General features: G+C 39.7%; 1 protein-coding gene across 1 annotated transcript in view; it reads right to left on the bottom strand.

Annotated features, from left to right (window-relative positions):
- pde2a (phosphodiesterase 2A) overlaps window positions 1-23,744 on the bottom strand; it is a 201,736-nt gene that overhangs the window by 32,679 nt on the left and 145,313 nt on the right. Inside the window, exons 4-7 of the mRNA XM_088346134.1 lie at window positions 14,981-15,070; window positions 11,840-11,928; window positions 2,454-2,563; window positions 1,143-1,198 (exon numbers count right to left, since the gene is read on the bottom strand). Coding sequence (XP_088202260.1) covers window positions 1,143-1,198; window positions 2,454-2,563; window positions 11,840-11,928; window positions 14,981-15,070 — 345 coding nt within the window. The remainder of the gene's footprint in view (window positions 1-1,142; window positions 1,199-2,453; window positions 2,564-11,839; window positions 11,929-14,980; window positions 15,071-23,744) is intronic.

Raw genomic sequence — 23,744 nt, 5'->3', positions numbered from 1 at the left:
GAAAAGGCAATAAAACGCGCTGGGTCCAGGTACGGCAAACAAACACAGGCCCTGAAAGCCATTGTCACTGCTAAAAATGCCTTTGCTCACTGCATAGCAAAGCACGGAAAATCTTATACTGAATGCGAATACATTAAACAAGCGTTCTTTTTGAGCTCGGAGGTTTTGCCTGGTGGCTTGCCTAACAAATAGACAATCAAAAACAAGAATAAAACGCATCCCCATGTCAGCCAGAAGTGTTGAACGTCAAGAGAAGGGGCTGGCAGAAAGCGTGTATGTGCGTGTGTGTTTCAATTTGATATTTTCTGCTATAAGATTTCATTGGTGTATAGTATGGTAGCTGTCCATATCACTTGTTTTTTGGTTATAGTTTATGGTTGATTTTTGTGGTCAAAAGTTGAAGTCATGGATGTCTACAGGCCTTTCCACGCGTTGCTCACATTAATTTTTTTGTTCATTGATGAAAAAGAATAGTGCTAGATAAATAGGTCAGTTATACGATTTCAATGTCTATCCATGTTGTATATTTGGACTGGTGTAAAATGACAGCTCAGTTGGATATAAAAAAAATGTTGTGCGAGTCATAATCTTGGTGTGGGACACCTATTTACAAGGAAATTTGAAAGTGGCACTCCTCACGGAAAAGGTTGCTGACCCCTGATCTGATTGTATAAATGCCTATTTGCATAACTGTGTTCGTATGTGGCTTCGAAAAGGCTGAACTGATTTTTGTGAAAATTTACACAGTAGTACTTTAGGCCTTTGGGGGTGTCTTTAGCTAGGTTTCGTGTCGATCCACCCTTAAAATAAATACCAACAAAATTACGCTTTTTGAACAAACCAAGGCGCCAACAACCTTGCTCAAGTTAAAAACCCGGTAATACCAAGCCCAGCAACCACGGGACATCAAAGATCATATTTCAAATCAACAAGTATCACTATCTGATCTGCATTGTTTGATACTACCATGTAGTTACTTGGATACGATCAAAACTAAAATTCTCAGTATCGGCCACCCCAAGACCCAAGCCAATGAGACAGAACAAAATCCACTCCGATATTCTGTCTGTGCAAACAGAATTTTCCAGCAAATATCGACATTTCACATAACCAATATGCGTATTGGGTATTTATGGACTGACCAGCAAAACAGCGATGGCCTTGGTCCGCTCTTGGTCCAAGATGGGAATAACAACAGCTGGAAAAAATAAAATAAAATTAAAGGCTTTTGGGGATAAAAGGTAGCTTCAAAGATTAATTTAAATTCCCTCCCTTAAGGAGCCTTTCATTTCCCTTCCACGTCTTTGCCTCACTCTCAATCTATTTTTAAAAAAAAAAATCCAATTTGTTTTTCCTGTGGAGGTTGGTAATAGAAATGTGTGCACAGAACATGGAACATGAATTCAAGAAAGACATAATAAACGCCCTTGCACAACACTTGTTATTACTGTCTTTGTGGAAGGAGCAGCAGCAGCAGCAGCAGCAGATTGTTAAAAGAAATATTCAGGAAAGAACAACATGTGCTATGTCGATATGATTCTATTGGGGAAACAACAGTATCCGTCCATCCATTTTGCCTAACCTCTAGTTATGTACCCGTATTTTCTGAAGTAAAAGTCGCACCAGCAAATTTTTTTTAATTAACCCCTAAGCGTTCCTGTAAAATTTGCTTAAAATCCCAAGATGTACCCAAAGTAAATTGAATGCTGTGCTTGAATCGAATATATGGTTGTTTTTGGTCTCTTTTGAAAGGTAACACACTTATGTTTTGTCCTGAACTGAAATAATCACTGCAAGTGCGACTAACAATGCGTAATCTGAGTTGGAACACACACAAATAGGTTTTTATTCTTGCTTGAATTATTTTTCCGCAATAAAGAGCCTGCAGAGGAGTGTAGCATGGGCACCTTAAATGGTAAACAGGTGAGACAATAGCTTGATGCCGTGCCTGGTACTTTCTCAAATTTGATCACAAGCGATTCAAAAGAGTAATCTTTGCACAACACTTCCTGTCAGTGCAGCAACGCCAGCTACAAAGACCTCGTAAGCATCCATACTTTTTTAAACTTTTAGATCAGCGCTAGTGTATGGCGATACTCCATTTTCAATATAGTGGTACATATTGCATGGACTGAGGTCAGGCAGACTAGATAATTTGTTTAGATATGTAAATATGTCAGGAGGAGGAATGTATGGGTCGGTAGCTAGCCCTGCTAATGCTATCCTCAGTATCTCTTTTTGCTTTCAGTTTGACTAGTTATTGCCAATGGTGTTGGAACAGTAGAGCTTTTGTTGTTGTTGTCTACTGTTTACTGGACTCACCAAAGGAGAGTACTCTTTACTACGACTTACTGCAATCAATCATGGCATTTTCCCGTGGTTAGACATTGCTTGATTTATTACAGAACAGATCTTGTACTGAGTATAAGGCATAGATGAAAGGGTGCACATACCTCTTTGGTGTGGCTTTAATGGGGCTGCTAGATAACTTCTGTATTTTTCTGGCAGTTCGGAAGCGGGAAAGCCTAAACATGGACATCGCTGCAGCTGATCTACAACACTCCTGTTGATGAAATGGAAAATAAGGTGTTTGATTAACTTTAACAAATGCAATTAACCCCCTGGATCAGGTGAAAAACATAACCGATGGAAAGATAAAAACATATCCTAACAACAAAATGCTAATTCATTTAAATGTGTTTATGGTCTTGCAACATCCATTGCAGCCTGATCATCCCGAAAGAGGGATTACCTCATGTGCAGTTCCTTCTCAAGGTTTCTTAATTTCCTCATGCTGAAGTTTTGAGTTTGTTCTTGCCCTCATGTAGGTTTTAGATCAGGGGAAGGTTTTATAGTAGTCCGTAGTCTGTACAGCCATTTAGGACTTCTTGTGATTAAGGGCTATACAAAAAAACCTGACTTTACTTGACTGGAAAAATGATTGTCAACTGCAATGATTTTTTACATGTTGGTTTAAGATCAGATAATGGTGTAATGTTGTAATTGTAATCCTGTGCAGTCCTTTGAGACATTTTTGTGATTAAGGCTTTATAAATAAATGTGACTGGACTTGACTTTTCCCTCTTTAATTTATAGTTTATCTATCACGTTACATCCATTACATGTCTGTATGCTTATTAAGAATCAAATAAAAAACAAACAAAAACATAATATATTTGAAGTCTTTTGAATTTAAAGTTAATTTAGGAAAGGGAGACTAGATAACCAATCTTGTTTTTTGTTGATAACACCTTTCATTAAGTTGTATTTAAATTCAAAACCCAAATTTGAATAATAATCTCTAAACCAGGGCTTGGGAGCCTTTTTTGACTCAAAGAGCAAGGATAGCAGTATTTTTTTAGAGAGAGCCACAACACATATTTTAAGACAAAATTCAACAAAACCAGCAAACACGCTCTTCAGAAAAAAGCTAATTCTTCAGCGTATTGTACAGTGTGATGTTTCATGACTTGTCCCATATAAATGAATACATATACCACTTAACATTTGTCACTCTGACACACTATACACGAATCAATCATAACCCTTTATTAACCAAGTGTTATACCAGCCGCCTTGGTTATTTTGGCCATGAAAGAGTCAGAAATCATGGTGTGAGTGAATACTTTTGGCCCTTTATTCAGACCAACTCAAACTTTAAATATCTGAAAATATCTCACATAAATATGTGTTTTATGGCAACGTGATAACAGTTTACAATGAAAAACAAAAAAACAGACTTAAACTTTTCCCGATTATAATGAGTAAAGACTGGAACTAATTATGAACACATTGTAAGACAACATGAAGTAGAAATATGAACTGTTATAAATATATACAAAAAAAGTTTTGGTCCGATCTGCAACCTCAGTGGAAATGTTTAAATCTAAGCTTAAAACTCACTTCTACTCCATAGCATGTGTTTAAATCTAAGCTTAAAACTCACTTCTACTCCATAGCATATGAATAAACTACTCTTCTCGTCAGCTGAAAAATAGTCTGTGTAATATAGTGTAATAATCTGTGAAGCCCTTTGAGACTCTTCGTGATTTAGGGCTATACAAATAAAAATGACTTGACTTGACTTGACTCTTGCTCTCACAGTTGCCCATATATTGTCAACTATTTTTCACCATGACCATTGATGGCACAGAGCGTAAAACATTGAAGGGACATCCGCACAGCATTGCAGTTAAATCTAAGGTCTTTACAAAGCATTAGCATTGCGATTTCCCCCATTTGTAATGAAGTCGATAAGCGCGATTGCACCTAACGCAGAGGCACGCGAGCGTACGTAGGAGTCAGGACTTCATCAAGTCACCATTAACCACATCAGGTTGCCTCTAATGACATTGAATCCTTCCTAAATGTGAATTATGAGCTTCATTAAGCAAAACTGCAGTCGAAAGTGGCACACAAAAAGGTACATACTCAAGTGTCTGTTGATGTGCATCAACTTCCAACCCACATGGCGCTAATCTTGACAGGAGGTAGCTATAGCATGTTCTCTTGTTATTGAACTAAAACAGTGCAAGAGCCTGGTTTCAATACTGGTTTACTGGTAAGTTTAAAGTTTAGTAGACACCGAAAATAAGGAGAGAAGACGTCAATGGATTTTGAACTTGCAACTGTCACGGTTGCCATGGCATCCTATTGGCCCCGCCCGTGTGGCGCCAGCTGCGGCTCATTAACAGATTGGCTTTCCGTCTTTTTAAGCTCAGTGCGCTCTCTCTTACTTTGTCAGTCTCTTAACGAACTTCTGCCCCGCAGGACGTGGGTTCTGACTCGGTCCCGTGTGCCCTTTGGTATTTCAGGTCCGATATTGTTCCCGTTTGTCCTGTTTAATATCGATTTCCAGTTTTGCTCCCGTCTATTTTGGTCCCGTTTATTATTCTCTCCAGTTTTCGTTCCCGTCTTGTTTGTCCTGTTTATTTTCGATTTCCTGTTTCATTTACATACAAAATAAAACATTGCTGGATAGCAAAAATCGAATCAAGAGGTCATATGATTGCAACACAATAAATAAATAAATAAACAAACTAACAGATAGATAAATAAACACACAAGTAATGAATAAATAAGTAATAAATGAAAACGTAAAATCAATCATGACTAAATTAAGGAATCAGTTTTAAATTACAGAAATAATAAAGAGGTTATAAATGAAGAACGACATGCCACATTGAGCTGACCTAATCTTCTGCCTCACAAATTGAAGGACGTGTCCAGGTTACAGCAAACCATCAAAGGTCACAATGACAACCTTGACACTCAGGTTTTGAGGGGGTCTCTCCTTTGTATCCGTGAGACTTTAAATCCTCAATAATGGCCCTCAAGACTATTTAGACAAGGTCCGTTTTAGACTGAATATCGCCAATGGATCTGCGTCCTTTGATCAAGAGTTTGGACAGTGATAACGTTCCAATAGTCATTTGCTTTTGGGAAGTGTCAAAGGGTGTTTTTGTGATCCCAAATTCAAAGGAAATGCTATAAAACCCATTCATTTTTCACACAATTGTCTCTAAGAGTTGCAGATGTATTTCTGGCGATACTCTGAGCCTGGTTGTGAGCCTGGTCTGGAGGAGACTCGCAGTAGAATATCAATCACCAAAGTAACTGAGCCAAGATAAATTTAACCTGCTTTCATGTTGTCATGGTTGTCTGCGTTGCCCATTGAGACTTTTTGTGATTAAGGTTTATACAAGTCAATGTGATTTGACTTGATTTACTCGACTTGAGGCTAAATTCAGCCTAAATAATAAAGATCCTGGCTTTAAGCCGTATCTTGTTTTCTGATGGATCATGTCAGTTGCGGCCTTTGGTTTGTGTCATGTTAAAGACCCCCTTGTTTGCACAGGATTTGTGTGTTTTTTTTCCTGTTTTTTACAGTGAGTTTTATTTATTATTTGTATTACAGTATTTTGTTGTGGTTTTTTTATTTCAATTTGCCCCCGCACTTGCTTTCTGCATTTAATCCACCGCTTAAAAACCCTTGACAGATTTCTCTTTTTATTTATTTTTTTCCATTTATAGCATTTTCCCCCTTGTAAAATAGTCATAACATAGAGCAGAAGGTAGATATTATCATTTAATCAATTATTTTCTACCATTTGATAGGAGTGAGCAGCACATTGAGCACAGGAACGTTTCAGGAGCAATTGCAATACGGGTAAAAAAAGGAAATATGAAAAAATTAATCAAAGCAGAAAAATGATCCTTATTTGGACTCATTTCATTCATATTAATGGCTCCAAAATATTGTGCGCTGTCTATCACCGGCAGAATAATCTGAATCATTTGCTTGAATCTTAGCACTATGAGTTCCTAAATGTAAAAATTCAATAGGGACTAATGATATTTTTTCAGAATTTCTGTGTTTTAGTAAACATTAGTTAGAAGTTCATTTGTGAATACGGCAGTAAAAATTATTGTATTTAAAAGTTTTTTAAAGCACTGGATAGTTAATTCATCTAACTTCCATTTTGTTGTGTGGTTTGTTTTTCAGGGATTTGTGTTGCTTGAATTAAAGGTTGCTTAGTATAAAAAAGTTTAAATTAGTCAAAAGTTAACTGTAGAGTTAAGAAAATGCAGGGGACACAACCCTGGGCACACCCGGGTACGCCCCAGACCCCCAACATTTTCCACCCACCGGGGTCTTTCAAAATTCTATGCGTGATATTGAATATACATGCAGACATTTATATGTACATTTTATATCTCATTTTAGATTTTTTTGTAAAAAGAATAATTTAATTCAATTTGGATTTGAAACAATTGTAATTAAAACAAAATCATATATTAGGTCTCACTTTTTGAACACTGCATTTGATAATATGCATGAAAATACTCTTAACACAACAAAGCTAGCTCAAAAGGTTTTTTTTTAACGTAAGATCTCATTGCATACAATGTTTCACAACGTTTATATTAATGACAATAAAGACTATCCATCCCTTATCTGCACCGCTTATCCTCAGTAGGGTCGCGGGGTGCTGGAGCCCATCCCAGCTGTCTTTGGGTAGTGGGCAGCGGACCCCCTCAACGGGTTGCTAGCCAGTCGCAGGGCACACGGAGACAGACAACTCACTCGCTCATTCATACCTAGGGACAATTCGGACCGGCCAAATAACCTGGCATGCATGTTTTTGGAATGTGGGAGGAAACCGGAGTGCCCGGAGTAAACCCTCGCAAGCACGGGGAGAACAGGCAAACTCCGAACAGAAAGGTTCGATCTCATGACCTCAGAACTGTGCCGCACACGTGCTAACCACGGCGCTGCCGCGCTGCCTACAATAAAGACTATTCAATCAAATTAAGAAATAAAGAGAATACAGTACATGATAAAACAAATAGTAATTACAGACAAATGTAACCAGCTATTTCAACCCTCGGCCTTGAGCGCAATACACAATGATGCATCATGAACAATATTTTGGGGTTTGGGGGCTCATACAAAGGGACACTAAGGACAAGAGTAGAACCAAAACCTTTTTTATAATCACTAGTACGTTATTCACCGTTAAATACATTATCATTATATTTTTACCATTTTTGCTCGGGGCGAACCGGATTAAAAAGCCGAATGAGCCGCATTTGCATTCAACAAATAACACAAATTAAAATCAGTAAAACCATCTGCCATCAGTCATATATGCATTTTTGGGTTATTCTTCATTTTAGGTATAGTTAAAATTAAAATTGCTCCTTTTTTAAAATTGCCTTTTAAGATGTTATGCATGTTTTGGGTGTTAGAATTTAACAAATACATTTTCCCCCAGAATGCGACTTGTACTCCAGGTGTGACTTTTGTATGTTTTTCCTACTTAATTATACATTTTCTAGCTGGTGCCGCTTATACTTCAGATCGACTTATAGTCTAGGAAAATATGGGAAGTGTTTTCGTCACCATTGGTCCAAAACCTAAACACTATGATACCTATAGAAAGAGGTATGCTGGGTTGTTTTAGTAAATCTGCAGGAATCCCAGCAAAATTCAGGCAATGTTGTAGGGCTCAAGATATAAAAAGTCGAGATGGCTGCCTGAGGAGAAGGGAACTTGATTAATGCCGCTTCCTTTTCAAGTGCACTCATTAAAATACTTGGAAAATTTAAACTTTAAATAACCCTTTTCCTGGTCGTTTATTATTCATCCAGCCACCATTTGGACTATTAATCCTGAACCAGGCCACGGGGTTCCCTTATCCTAGCTGACGTTGGCTGGAATATGATCCACCATTTACTAACGTTTAATATACATGTAAAATAAGATCCGGGGCAGCACGGCGGCGCAGTGGTTAGCGCGTGTGCGGCACAGTTCTAGGGTCTTGAGAACCTCCTGTGTGGGTTCAAATCCAGCTACCGGACCTCCTGTGCGGAGTTTGTATGTTCTCCCGGTACTTGCGTGGGTTTACTCCGGGCACTCCGGTTTCCTCCCACATTCCAAAGACATGCATTTCAGGTCGATTGGCTGGTCCAAATTGTCCCTAGGTGTGAATGCGCGAGCGAGTTGTCTGTCCCTGTGTGCCCTGCGATTGGCTGGCAACCAGTTCAGGGTGTTCCCTGCCCACTGCCTGATAATTGCTGGGATGGGCTCCAGCACCCCCCGCGACCCTACTGAGGATAAGCGGTGCAGCTAATGAGATGAGATGAGATAATAAGATCCTACTTTTACACTTTTACAATTTGAAACATTCTAAAACTTTGTTTTAAGAGTTTTAAAAAGTTGTTAACCCTGTGTATAATTTATCCCACTCGGCAGTCAAAAGATATTTAAGGGACACCACTCGATGTTGCTGTATTGTGTAAGGAAACAAAAAAATGAGTGCTGAAAAGCACAAGGAATAATCCAAACTACAGAGACTAAAATTGACCAAATCACACCATTTCCTTCTCATTTTTTTGTCCAGTCTTTCACAAAGTTTTTGGTGGTACCCATAGCATGGATTTAGAAGCCGCGGATGGACATTAATAAGTAAAGGTAAACAATACGTTTTTAGGGGTTATTTTTCAAAGCTACAGTTTGTATAATGCAGTGGGAGGCCGTGTATTTCACACCTACCCCTTCAGTAGTGCTATAATTGAATAAATCAGACCTTTAATAACTATTTTATGGCTATAAAAAATTTGCTGCAGCTCGAGCAGCGACACATATAAAAAAAGCAACCAACAAGGTTGCCTGACCACGAAGGCATCAAGAAAGTAAGTTTCTGGCAACAAGTAATAGCTGAAATGTGATTGGTTAAATGCATAAATATAAAACACACCTGAATGCAGTGCAACCAGGGGAGAAGCAATGAAAGAAAGCTGACAGAAAATGTTTAATTATTTATTCATGGACAAAATACAATTAACATCACATGATTCAGAATTTGTTAGGCCAGGAGAGAAGGCCTTGCAGGCCCTGACTGTCCACCACTGGTATATTGTTACGGAAAAACGAAACTCACTCCACATCACTGAAAAAAAATAGATTTATTTCTTAAAACAAGCCACATACATTTAACACAAACAAAATAAGACGTATTGTAAGGGAAAATCTGAGTGTCAGGGTCTGACACACCTTCTACCACCAGATGACCTTGACTGTGTTTTTAACTGGGCCTTTTAAAACCTTTAAAAATGACATTTTGAAAATGTTTCTGGTCGCTGAGAGTTAAACAATGTTCATCTTAGGAAAAATGTGACGCTCGTCATTGTCACATTTTACTCAACCGTCTAATCATGATGCAGGTCGGGTGGGACAAACGCTGCAAGAACTGGATGTCATCTTTGCAGGTGTGGAGAAACAACCGGGCAAAGTGGAGGATAATTGAATTGCATTTATATTCACACGCATAATGGCCCGGCTCTGCTGGGCTTGGTGTTGCCGTGTAGTCTACTTGGGGGAAGTTGTGAGGGCCGTGGTTTGTTGAGAAAGTGCAAGGGAGCCACTTGGGTGTGGCAAAGAGCCAAATGGCCACATTCATCTCTAGAGCAGCGTGTACAAAAAGGCACATATTTGTCAATTTTGTTGGTGTTTTTTGGGGGTGCATTGACAAAAAACCTAGCTAAAGACACTCCCGGAGGCCCTCAAGTACAACTGTGCAAATGTTCACGAAAATCGGTTGAGCTGTTTTGGAGCCTATAAGTCAGATACGAACACATACATGCAAGTAAATCAGGATTTATGAATACGATACAATATTTTTCTATTTTTCAATCATACAAGTTTATGAGACTCTTGCTAAACTTTTATGGACATAATTTCTGTGCACAGCCTTGGCAGAGAAGGGGTCCCCTTTGAAAGCCTCAGTATTGCATCTCTGCTTTTTGCAGAATATGTGGTGCTTCCTCATGCCGTGATCTTTAGCTCTCACTGGAGAGGCTTGCAGCCGAGTGTGAAGCAGCCGGGATGAAGATTGTCACCTCCAAGTCAGAAACCATGGCTCTCAGTTGGAAAAGGGTGGCATGCTCCTTCCGGGGTAGGGATGAAATCCTGCCACAAGTGGAGGAGTTCAAGTATACCTGGGTCTTGTTCACAATTTAGGGTAGGATGGAGCAGGCTCCAAGCAGCAGACTCTACTCGTACGTCAAGATGAAGAAGGAGCTGAACCAAAGGGCAAAGCTCTTGATTCATAAATCCAACAGCGCTTGTTTTTTAGCCAATCAGAACCGAACAAAATGACAGCCGGCCTCTTTTGTATCGCAGACAATCCATGGCATGTTTGCGGCTTCACGATCAACACGACGTGCGTAGGATCAATGGGAACCGAAACAAAGTTATCTGTTCTACAGTAAGTGTTTTATCTTTACTACGCTGCTGTTGAGTTTGTAAATTACTTGCACTATCTTTGAGTATATCACTCCACCCTCTTTAGCATATGACAAAAACAAATACAAGCAAAGGTGGCGTTCTGTAAATTAAAGTAAAAATGGTATAAATAGGATATGCAATTTGTGATGCAGTATATCAAATTTATAACACTTGTGATGTAATTTCCATACGTTTCTCGCCGTAGACTCTGAACTAAAAGACACCTCTATTTTCATGAAATTGATAAACTGCATCACACCTTGTATATCCTCTATATACCATTATCCCTCACAAAACGGAATCTATTTCTATGTGTCATGATTTGCCGTCCACGCTGCCCTACTTGCTTCCGATCTCCGCCGACGCTCCCTTCTCCCGTCCCGGCTGCCCGACTTGCTTCCGATCTCCGACCACGCTTTGTTCGCAAGGGCTTCCAGCTCCTCCTGCCCAGCGAGCACCCAGTTTAGAGCTGCTGCTCCTCCGCATTGAGAGGAGCCACTTGAGGTGGCTGCAGTGGGATGCCCCCTGGACGCTTCTGTCCTGGGCATCCACCACCAGCAGGAGGCCCCTTAGGCGACCCTGGACTCGCTGGAGAGACTATGTCTCTAGGCTGGCCTAGGAATGCCTTAGGATCATGTCGGATGAGCTGGATAAAGTGGCTGGGAAAAGGGAGTACTGAGCTTCCTAACTGAGGCTGCTGCCCTCGCGACACACCCCTGGATAAGCTGAAGTAAATGGATGGATGGATTGAGGGACAGTGCGACCGATTAAACCCTGGCGGCCCACCAGAATCTCCCTATGTATGGGAAACACTGTAATAAGTCTGGTTGATGTTAGGAAAGTGGGAAAGTAGAAGCACCGAGGTTTGATATGGCTGACAGAAAGGTATGAAGAGAGGCCATTGTGTGACACGATTGAACACAATCATCCCCCTTCGCTCCTTCATTGCCATGCCGTTGAGGGCTCCGCATAACATGTCAGCCACTCAAAGCAAACATCTGGGGTGTCCCAGCACACGTGAAGAACACAAGGGGAAAAAACACGCACCTGATTTCACCCTCCTGTGCCAGCTCATGTGGCGGGTCGTCCGACAGCAGCCTCGAGTTTCCCTCCAGTGTGTACACACATACACACTCCTTGAATAAAAAACAAAATCAATCTTGGTTTATTCTCTGCCTTGCTATGTCAGAGTGGTGTAAAGGGACAATGTGTATTATTTGACCACTAGATGTCGCTGTGTTGTGCAACCGCAAGCAGGTTCTAAAAAGCACAGGGAAACATACAAACGATGGAGACTCAAAAGTGACCGTTTTCCTTCCTTTTTTTTTTTTTTACACATCCTTTTTCTAGGTTTGTATTTTTTGGGTACCAAACTAGCAATTGGATGAAGTACAAGTATGTCAACTTCCTTTATGAGAGGCTCATGTTATGTAAAATCAATGTAAATTTTCAACCTAAAATTATTCTAAAAAGGCGGATTTATATATATTTTTGCTTATTATTTTTTATTATTATTTAAACCAATTTAATTGACCCCAAAGAGGTGCTTAATGATGAACACTATCCCTTTAAATAACAGCATGTACTGTTCAAGAATGGAAGGTCATATCATTGAAAAATATCATACTTTAACTACAGGCTGGTAAGAATATTTTCGTCTATCTTGATCCGACTCAATGATTAGAAATATGATCAAAATTATTCAAAATGTGATTTATTTTTTGGTTCCATTCTTTAAAGGGTGATAGTGTAGTATTTAGTGCCTCCTAGTGGTAAAAAACTTCATATTTATTGCAGTAATAAGTAAAAATACATAAACTATCATTGACACATGCATTTTTTGGTCGAGAAATAAGCATTTCTTTTATATACCATGAGCCTCACAAAAGGGAGCTAACATAATGGTCTACCATCTTGCTGCTGAGGGTACCTAAAAACCTCAATGAGGCTGGGCAAAAAAGAGAAGTAAAAATAACAAAGAGTCCTTGTCATTTGTATTCGTCCTTGTTCTTTATAGCACTCATTTTTGGTTGCGCGACACAATACAATGACATGTAGTGGTCAAATAATACACACTGTCCCTTAAGAATGTTAAGATTTTGCGGTTCAAATTGACTTATTTTGGGTAAATATAGAACAGAGTTGGGAAAATTACAGCCCGCAGGCCACATAAGGCCCATTAAGCTTTTGAATCTGGCCATCCCAACTCAATGTTAAAAATATAATAATACAATAAATACAAAATTGTAAAAAAAAAAAAAATATATATATATATATATATATATATATATATATATATATATATATATATATATATATATATATATATATATATATATATATATATATATATATATGTATAAATATGTATATGTCTTTCGCCCCCATAAAAATTCTCTGCACTCAAGGCCAACAAATAGCTGGCTACATTTTTTTCTGTATTTGCTATTTTTTAATCTCATATTTATAGTATTCATCTAGATATTTTTAAGATTAAATGCAAAAAAACCTTATGAGCTAGCCCTTTTTCCATTTTGAGTTTACTTTGCTTTCATTCGAAATGTTTCAAAACCAATTTAGTCTATCTGTACACAAATAGAAATAAAATATAGCATGTACATGTCAATGTCGAAAGTATATTCACTATTAATTACATATATTTTTTCCAAAAATATAAATTTTACCTATTTGGTCATTATTTATTTCTTGCATTAATCAAATGTTTCCAATGAAAAAAGTGCAAAACTGGGATTTCTTTAAAATGCTTAAAATGCTTAAAACACATTTGTTTGAAGTATGAGACAAATTGGATGAGCCTGTATTATTTTTCTTCATATATTGCCGAAGTATTGGACTGAGACTCTATTAAAGAAAAAAAATAATTTGTCTTTTTCCCTCCAGGCTCTGCCAAATTTTTCAGCTCTAATTCTGACATCAATCAATTCAAGTTTTGCTTTCTTGGACCTTCTGGTAGTGATGGTAGTTAGAAAAATCTCATTTTATTTTTTTTCAGATTTTTATTTTATTGTACAGACGCTCCCTTACTTAAGACCATTCGACGGTAGATACGAACATTTGTTGCGGGATGTCGCAAATTATCCGGTCATCAAATTTTATATTGTGTGCGCCTTTTTCCGAGTACAGGACAGTACTGTAGTGCTTCTTTCCACCGCCGAGAGGTCATCCAGCATCCACCCGGAAGAAAAGATTCCGCTTTCTCTTCCTAGTGTGTAAACATTCCATACTGTCTGTGTCTATACTATCTCCAGCGTGATAAGGATTTTGACATTTTTATTGTTTATGGTTGGTGTAAAGAAGAGGCGAGCCGTTTATTTTGAAACAAAAGTGGAATAAGAAAGCTTGATGCGGTTGAGAAAATGGTCGAAACGCTGTTTTTCGGACACTTTTTACCACGGAGGAGGAAGTCGCCAAACTGTTGAAGCTCATCTTGCAAAAGTAGTTGAACTTCCCTTTATTTCTCTTTATGGAGCATATTGTTTTATGAAATGTTTATTTTTTGGTACAAAACAGTACAGGTTTTAAACCTTATGAGCTATCCCTTTTGCATTTTGAGTTTACTTTGCTTTCATTCGAAATGTTTCAAAACCAATTTAGTCTATTTATATAAATATACAAGCCTTAAACATACTTATATAAACCTTAAACATACAAAATATAGTACTGAAGCAACTTACTAACATACAAAGTATCGTCCGGAACCCATTTCGTTCGTAAGGAGGGCAGCGTTTGCATTTTCTAAATGGTAATTTGACATGAATACCATTAACCCGTGAATTAGATCTACATTGCTAGCCCAAGATAACAATACACACACCATTTAAGGAATCCCTGTGAGGTGTACAACTGATGTATTTAAGACCTTCATATTGAAAATTAAATCGCAAAACTTAAAGTAAGCAATTTTGAATACTTTTCGGGAGAATCTTATGATAGAGAGATACTTTAACAACTGTGATTGAATTTCTTCAATACGGTGTGTGCTTAAGCCTGTGAGAGAGGCTATTAAAATTCCACTTCAAACTTCATTTCTCTGTTTTTATTGTGTAACGTTAGGGAGTTCAGCATAAAAAGAGATTCACTGTAAAATAATCTCTACTGTTTTTTCTCATGTCAGGGGGGAAATCTCCACCACTGAGAGAATTGTGCTAATATGTGTTTGTGTTATACCGCATGGGGTAGAAGTGTCTGCACGCCATCTCGAAGGGCCACTCGCAGCGAGCGCACATCCACAACGGTTGCCAGTTGCAGCAGAGCATCCTGTGGAAAGAGAAAAACGTATGTGTTTTTTTTCTTTTTATACTTGGCAACTCATTTCAAAGAGACATCGGGGTCTTCAAATCACATCCCTGAGCTGGATATTTGTACTTAACAAGATGCACAAGTCACGGCGGCGCTGTGGTTAGCGCGTGTGCGGCACAGTTCTAAGGTCATGAGATCGAACCTCCTGTGTGGAGTTTGCATGTTCTCCCCGTGATTTTGTTTCCTCCCACATTCCCCAAAACATGCATGTCTGGTTAATTGGCCGGTCCAAATTGTCCCTAGGTGTCAATGAGTGAGGGAATTGTCTGTCCCTGTGTGCCCTGCGACTGGCTGGTAACCAGTTCAGGGTGTCCCCTGCCCACTGCCTGAAGATAGCTGGGATGGGCTCCAGCACCCCCGCGACCCTACTGAGGATAAACGGTGCAGATAATGGATGGATGGATGGAAGCTGCACAAGTCTTTAAGCCAGGGTTCAGGAACCTTTTTGACCCAAAGAGACATAATAGCAAAATATTTTGATTTTTTATGAGAGCCCTACTATATATTTTCAGGCAAAATTCAGCAAAACTGCCAAACCCGCTCTTCAGACAAAATCACATTTTTCAGAGCATTTTATTTCACTGTGTGACGTTAAATGATTTGAAAAAAAAAAAGAAATAGGAATAATGTCTCATATCAACAAATATCCTATTTTAAACCTGTCTCCCTCCCGCAGTTATTTGAGATCGGCTGATTTTGAGCTTCATTTTTTCAAAACAAGGTGCAGGCAGAGTTATTTTGTAAAAATATCACAAAATACTGCAAACAAAAATACTGGGATATTTACACCTTCGGTGCTTAAAGTGCTGTGTGCATAGTTCTGCCCACCCCTACCGCTCACCTAATCAAATTGCTCTGTGTGCTTGGTTGGGTGTTAACAGTTTGTTCCATGGGTTTTTCACCATACAGTGTCAAGTCGAGTCAAGTCAGGTAATGTTTATTTGTATAGCCCTTAATCACAAGGAGTCTCAAAGGGCTGCATAGACCACAGATTATTGCAAACCGCAGACTATTATTACCCCATCCCCTGATCTAAAACCTACATGAGGGCAAGAAAAAACGGATATTTTTGACAAATGAAATATTGGTCATTCATAAAATATGAAATAGTATTGTGGTTTAAGCCTGGATTTAAACAGTTTCACTGAGGTTGCAGATCAAATCTCTGGCGGAAGAGCATTCAATAACGGGGCTCGAATGGAGAATGCTCTCAAACCTGCGGTTCTCTTCTTGGCTCTTGAGATCACTAGTAGAACAGCATTTTCAGCGCGACAGCTCATGATTAATAAGTTTCCATATGAGGGATTCTTTCGCAAAGTATAGCCAAAAACTGGTCTGTTGTTGTGACACCTTGCTAGTGTTACATCGGTTATGCATGCATAATTATGTGATTATGAGAAGTGGGACGCTATGAAGAAATTTATATATATCCAGGATTTTATCTTCGAGCCATTCGTGCTCATGAAAAAAAATATATCTCGCTCGCGAACCATAGGCTCCGTACCTCTGCTTTAAACCATACTCAAAAGTGACACACTGGATGCACTTAATGCAAAACTCTTCTGAGATTCAGTTTTACTCTCCTGGAATGTGATGGACAGTGTTGGGGGTAACACTTTACATAGATAGTCATTACTTGAACGCAATTACTTTTCTCTGTAACGAGTACTCTATCTTGTTATTGATACAATGTTGTAACTCAACTGTCGTTACAATATGGTGTGTTACTCTGCTACTCTTTAAAAGCAAAACATGATTTATAATGTTCTATGTTCATTGACAGTTCCTCTATCCCTAATACAGTACTCAACCCTCAATCCAACATCCATGCAACACTGAACTCAAAGCTAAAGAAGGGTGGGTATGCACATTTCCATCTCAGCTTTATGCAATTTACTTGCATCCCTTCCAGTTATCACACTGCATTACCACAACATTTTAGTGTGAGAACATCTCAGCGGGACCTCAAAATCTGATCAAAGCATCTTGAAATATTGAAAGAAATCTATGATACCTAAGACACGGCTGTTTTCAAGATGGTGCAGTGAAAATACATCGTCAAGATGAGCTTTGCTTTCAAAATATTGCGTAGGAGTGCCAAATCATATTCAGCTTGTCTTGATGACACTTGTTAGATACGTTGAACATCATGTTTGAATCCGAAATGCCCTCTAGGCTTTGACTGAAGAAATCCAAATTCATCAGTTTTCCTCAAACTAAACCTATCCTGTTGTTCACTAATCACTCACAGGAAGAATCATAGAAAACAGGAAGGAAAATGGCATTGTGCATACGTGTGTATGGATGGAAAGGGTTGTCTGTTTGATGGCAAGGGTCAAAGTGTGAATGATGCCCATCTAAATATGGAAGTTGAACACGAGAGTCGGGTCATGCCAGGGCACTTGGTGCTTTTTACATTCAAATAAACAAGATTATCTTTGATCACTCAATCTGTCAGCTCGGGTGCTGTCCTGATGATGTTGGACCTGAGCCAGGCAGAGAAAATAGCTTTTAGACAGCCAAAGAGCTGCATACAGAAATCACCCTAAATCAAAGTTGATCGAAAATGAATTCATAAAGCTGCTGCACACAATTACCTGACACATTGTGTGTGAGGCACGCTTATGACCAGCAGAGGTATGCCTTGGTAAATGTCAACGTCTGTCCTATGACCTTCCCCACAATAAACCCTGAGGCATCCATCATATCAATGCATCTGCTCTTCATGCCTCATCAGTTGCACAATTATTTTTGTCCGTCAAATAAATCAATGAGGGCGTTTTCATTTTCCATGTATCAAGGGAATTGTAATGCCACATTTTCACATGCAATGTTTTCAAAGTCCAAATAGCTGTGAAAACAAAAGATATGACGACAAAATAGGCTGTTCATCACCCTTGTGGTTCTGCTCTAGATGGTCCGTAAACTCCTGCCTAGGGGTAGAAAATGGAAGACGGTCAATTGGATCCTTGATGATGCAAGAGAGCCTTGGTTTTTCATGTGCTATTAAAGATGTCGGAGGTTTGTGGAGATTGTGTCCTTGTTCTGAAGAGACGTTACAGGACTTTGAAGAATACATCCTTTCCTCCTTGCCCTGTCAATCCTACCCGGGCTAAAAGGTGTATATTGGTGTTTTAATCATCTGGGCATATTAAATTAAAGTTTTAACCCAATTTTTACCTTGAGTGCCTCATTTCTTTCTCTTTTTGATTTTTGCTTTCTTTCTGTGTTTGTAGAAAATCTTCAAGAAAAAAACCCCACTCGGGGTGATAAGGATTAGTGCAGTACTGGTCTTTAAAAGGACAGGGTGCGGCACACAGGAAGACAACGCAACAATCATGGTCCGAGATGAAGGCGAGGGGTTGGTAGTCCGGTAAAGGTAATCAGAATAAGGGACAGTCCAAGGGTTCAGCAGACAGTACTGGTGATCCAGAAAAAGGGATGTGGATAACTGGCATTCTTTCCGGGGCCAACCTGACCTCCTCAAAAAAAGGACAACTGGTTTAGGACATCTGGAACATTGAGCATTTCATGTCCTTGATCTTTTAGTATGTGGTGCCTTTCCACATTCTCTAAAGGTCATTGGAGGTGAAATGCTCCAGGATTTTCAGTGCATTAGAATATTTAACCATCTTAATGTATGCAGCCAGCTTTCATTTTACTGCCCTGAGTGCTGTCGCTTTGTGTGCCCAAAATGCAGATTAAATAGGCTTCAGCAGTTCTCTCACTTCTGCATTTATTTGTCACCTCTGGTTCAGCTGATGAATACTTCAAGGATGGTCTTGGTGGTGTAGACGGCATTCAGCACATTTTAAGATAAAAATGATGACTATGAAGTGCATTGCCACAGGTCAATTCCTGCTTGAACAGTGGATTCCCTGATCATTTTCCATGTTTGCAGGTCAGGGTTAGGGTTAGGGTGGAAACATGTTTACTCCTGCCTGTTACACTGGAATGATAACGTGAACCTAGGTAGTGACTGGTGGATGCTAATGGTGTCCCGAAGCACCTTACTAGGTTTGACAATTGTATGAGGTCTTGGAGTCAACAGCAATGACATGCGAGGCAAGCATTGGTTGCATATAAAATCAAATGGTCTTTTTCCTCAGATTATTGGGTGGATCGAGTCCAACTTTTGTGCACCAAACTTTGTTCACAAATAATCCTAGGCCACAAAACAGGAAGTAACAGGCCACACTAAATAGCTAGACAGAGTGTAGCAGTCTCTAAGTTTCGGGGTGGATTACACAAATCTGACCTTTGTGCACCAAATTTGGTTGACATGGCTTCTTAGTCCACCAAACAGGAAGTCACAAGCCCTACAAAACAGCAAAGGTGAGTGCAGTAATCTCTGAGAATCAGTTGGGTATGTTTTCATTTCGCTACAGGTCTGTCAATTGGCATCAATGGCTTGATAGACTCTAGATGAGCTAGCCGCCTGTTATGTTGACTCGGTTGATCCGAAGATTTCAACTTTTGTCCAAGCAATGTTGACATGGATTCCCAGTCGACTAAACAGGAAGTCACAAGCCCAACAAAACAGTTACAAAGTGCAGCACTTTTTTAAGTTTTAATTGGGTTGTGTTTTCATTTAGCCACGATATGTCAAATGGCATTATTGGCTAGCTACACTCTAGCTCGATTTACGTTCCGTTGACTCTGGGTTGTTGTCGTGAGCAACACTCGTTCCTTTCCATGTGTTTGTATAAGCTGCAGTCTCCTAAGAGTAGTTTTCAATGGAGGAAAAAATAACTCTCATTGAAATCTCTAGATGTCTGTAGCAGGTGTGAGACTTAGTTTGTTTGCATTGGGATGGAACACATATTGGTTTTGAAATTATTTGTATGGGTTCTAATCCTGGGAGCTCAAAAAGGTTCCACACAACGCAACACTGACATTTTGGTTAATCAGATTTTACTCACATAGACAGTGTGTATTATTTAGCACCTCCTATTGGTAAAAATACATTAATTGTTTAAAAGAAAACAATATTGATTTAAATAATGGGCAAAAATACATACACTGTCATATGAATCTGCATTTTCAAAAATACTTGTAGATGGATATGTTGGAATTTATTCAAAATAAGGTGAGAATGACCTACAAGAAGCTGACATATTTGTCAGCCATCTTATTCATAGGTGTACCACTGTTATTTTTTTTCTCCTTTTCTTTCTTTTTTGGGGATTTTTTTCTTCTGCTGTCTTTCATTTTCTTCTTTCTTTATACTTTTTTTTCCGTTTTTCTCACCTTTCTTCTACTCTGTTTGCCCTATCTTTTTTCTTCTTTTGTCCCTTTTTTGTTCTTCCTTCCTTCTCTTACCTTCTTATCTTTTCTGTTGTTTCCACTCTAAAGAAACATCTCCTGGATGCAACTGGGACGCATCATCAGTGATGTATCCTGGGTTCATTGTGTGTTTCCGGTCTCGCAACATCAGACACTTTCGCCCAGGTGACCCAGCCGAGGTTGATCAGGCTTCAACTTGCGTCCCAGTAGCAGCGCACGGATCTACCCTTTTGAGCCAAAGCCACCTGGTGGCCTTTTCTGCAGCTTGACTAGCGGATTTAATGGCTTTCTTCTTGGCTGCACCTGTCACACCCAACCGTCCTAGGATTTTGCAGTAGGATCGTCCAGCAAAACCCCTGCAGCCGACCTCTATTGGCTCAAAGAAAACTTTCCAGCCCCTGACCCTGCACTACTCCACCAGCTCCTGGTACTTTGCGCGTTTCCTTTCATTGGCTTCCTGAATGCGGTCTTACCACGGGACTGCGAGTTCCAGCATTGTCAGGTGTTTTGAAGTCTCAGAGGTGATTATCATGTCTGGTGGGAGAAATGTCACTGATATGTGCTGGGGGAACCTTAGTTGTTTCCCAATGTTGATGTGCAACTGCCAATCAGAGGCAATGTGGAAGAGTGCTGATATTGTCTGTGCACAAGCCCTGGAATTCTCTCCTGCCTTGATGAAATTAACTGCCTTGCTTGGGGCTTGATGCTATTTGCCCCTTTTGATTGCTAGGGCGATGCACTCAGCAACTGCTTTCAGAACCTGGTTATGGCGCCAGCGATAGCGACCATCAGCCAGGGCCTTTAGGCACCTGCTGAGGAGGTGTTTCAAGGAGCCTCTTCCAGAGCAAAGGGGGCAGGAGGGTGTTCACTGGGCTTGATAGGACATCGTAAACTGCCTGCACAAGGAACCGGACACGGTGGAAGTCTGCTTGCATGATGCTTGACTAGGTCACTTTGCGCCGTAATGTGTTCTCCCACCTTGTACATGCTCCCTGCTTCCAGAGTCCGACTGCCCTGCTCACCCGTTCTTCCTCCACACCTGCTTGGACCTCTTCCTGGAGAAGATGGTGTCTCTCCTTCCCTTGGGCTTGACTCACTTTGGTCTTTGAAAAGAAGCCCAGACCTGCTCTCCCCAATGCCAGGACCCCAACCAGTGTCTTCTGCCTTAGTCATGACTCTGCCACCTCCACTTCCTTCTGAGCTCTGCACTTCCTTCCAGTTCTCACTTCTACCCCAGCTGATGACACCTTGCTCTCCTTGGAATCCCTATACTGAAGAGCCTCTCTAGTACGTGCCACCTTGAACTCCTCAGTGAGCCCTCTGAAGGGTAGCTGGACGGCATTACTTGTCCCGTACAAAGCAGCGCTGGTAAGGTTGCGGGGAAGTTTATTCATTGATCTATTTTTTCCTTTTTTCCTATAATGCATTTTTCACTTTGAATTTTCCTCATGCTTTTTAGGATTAGTTTTTTGTTTCAGTACACAAAAGTGCAACATCTATTGGTCAAATATTAAACACTGTCCCTTTGAAGGGAGACAGTGTGTATTAATTATCAATTACCAGTGGTACAAAACTTAACAATAAAACATGAACAATATTTATTTAAATAATAATCACAAATACATTAAAAGACAAAAAAACAACAAAAAAAAACAACAACCCAACAACAAAAAAACAAAAACTTGGGAAAGTCTTAGCTAAAAAATGGGAAAACAGTTGCGCAGGAGGTAGAGCGCTCGTCTTGGGATCAAGGGATCCCAGTTCGAATCCCGGCTCGCCCGTGTTGCATGTCAAAGTGTCCTTGGGTAAGACACTGAACCCCTAATACCCCCAATAAGCAGGTTAGCACTTTAGATGGCTGCAAGGCCGCTATTGGGAAATGTAGAGCACATTGTAAAGCGCTTTGGGAAGTCATTGACTTGAAAAGCGCTATATAAATGCAGATCATTTCATTTGATTTCATTCAAGACATATGGTGCAGTTTGGTGACCTTGAGTCACAATAGTCTGTATACTTCTTCATGCTTATTAGCACTAGTTTTTGGTCGCACAACACAGTACAGCGACATCTCGTGGCCAAATAATACATACTGTCCTTATAAAGATCATAATCTGCATTGATTGTGTTTAATTACTTTCATAACAGCGTCTAAAATATCCAATGATATGAAGGAGTATGTGAATAGTAGTGGCTGTGGCAGTCTTGAAAATACGACAGGAAAAAGGAAAGATCATTTCATTATGCTAACAAGATTATTTTCTTTCCCCCATTTGATTTCGAGTTAATTCGGGCAAAGCTTTTATCGAAATTGAAGATGCCACAACAACACTATCATGCCCCGCTAACATGATTCCGATGTATTGTCATTGTTGTTTTCATTTACTATGTAGTCTTTTAAATTAGCGTCCATTCTACACAATTTGCTTCAACTTGAGAAAGCATCTCAGAAAATCTAAATCAGGGATGGCCAATTTCCGGCACGCGGGCCAAATGCGGACTGGCAAGTTTTTACATCCGGCCCTACAAATGAAAATGGTCAAAATATACCGAGCATACAGTTGGGCATATACATATTTAGTCTATGACCAATTATGGAATTTGTCATACTTGAAAAGATGAAAAAGACCAGTCATTGTCAACCTCCACTGTAGGAGACAGAATGTGGGAAAAAATAAACAGATGAGAAAGAATTAATTTCCAAATTAGGGTGGAAACTAAGTATTTGGTCACCTACAAACAAGTAAGATTTCTGGCTGTCAAAGAGGTCGAACTTCTTTTTAATGAGGTCTAATGAGGCTCCACTCATTACCTGTATTAATAGTAAAAGACACCGATCCACAATATCAGTCAGTCAGTCACACTCCAAACTCCACTATGGCCAAGACCAAAGAGCTGTCGAAGGACACTAGAGACAAAATTGTAGACCTGCACCAGGCCAGGAAGACTGAATCAGTAAAATGCTTGGTGTACAGAACTCAAGTGTGGGAGCAATTACTAGAAATTGGAACACCTACAAGACCAGATAATCTTCCTCGATCTGGAGCTCCATGCAAGATCTCATCCCGTGAAATCAAAATGAAAACAAGAGCGGTAAGCAAAAAAACCCAGTACCACACAGGGTAACCTAGTGAATGACCTACAGAAAGCCTAAACTACAGTAACGCAATGCTCCGGGGACTAAATTCCTGCACTGCCACTTGTGTTTGGAGGATAAATAATACTGAATTGCATCCGAATAACATCATACCCAATGGGGTGGGAACGTCATGCTTTGGGGCTGTTTTCCTGCAAAAGGACCAAATCGACTGATCTGTCCTATGGAAAGAATGTATCCAAAGATTTTGAA

Source organism: Urocampus carinirostris, chromosome 10, assembly GCF_059441175.1.
Source record: "Urocampus carinirostris isolate Australia breed hairy pipefish chromosome 10, RoL_Ucar_1.0, whole genome shotgun sequence".
Taxonomy (NCBI): domain Eukaryota; kingdom Metazoa; phylum Chordata; class Actinopteri; order Syngnathiformes; family Syngnathidae; genus Urocampus; species Urocampus carinirostris.
The sequence above is the reverse complement of the archived record's forward strand: the minus strand, read 5'-3'. Positions and strand labels throughout refer to the sequence as shown.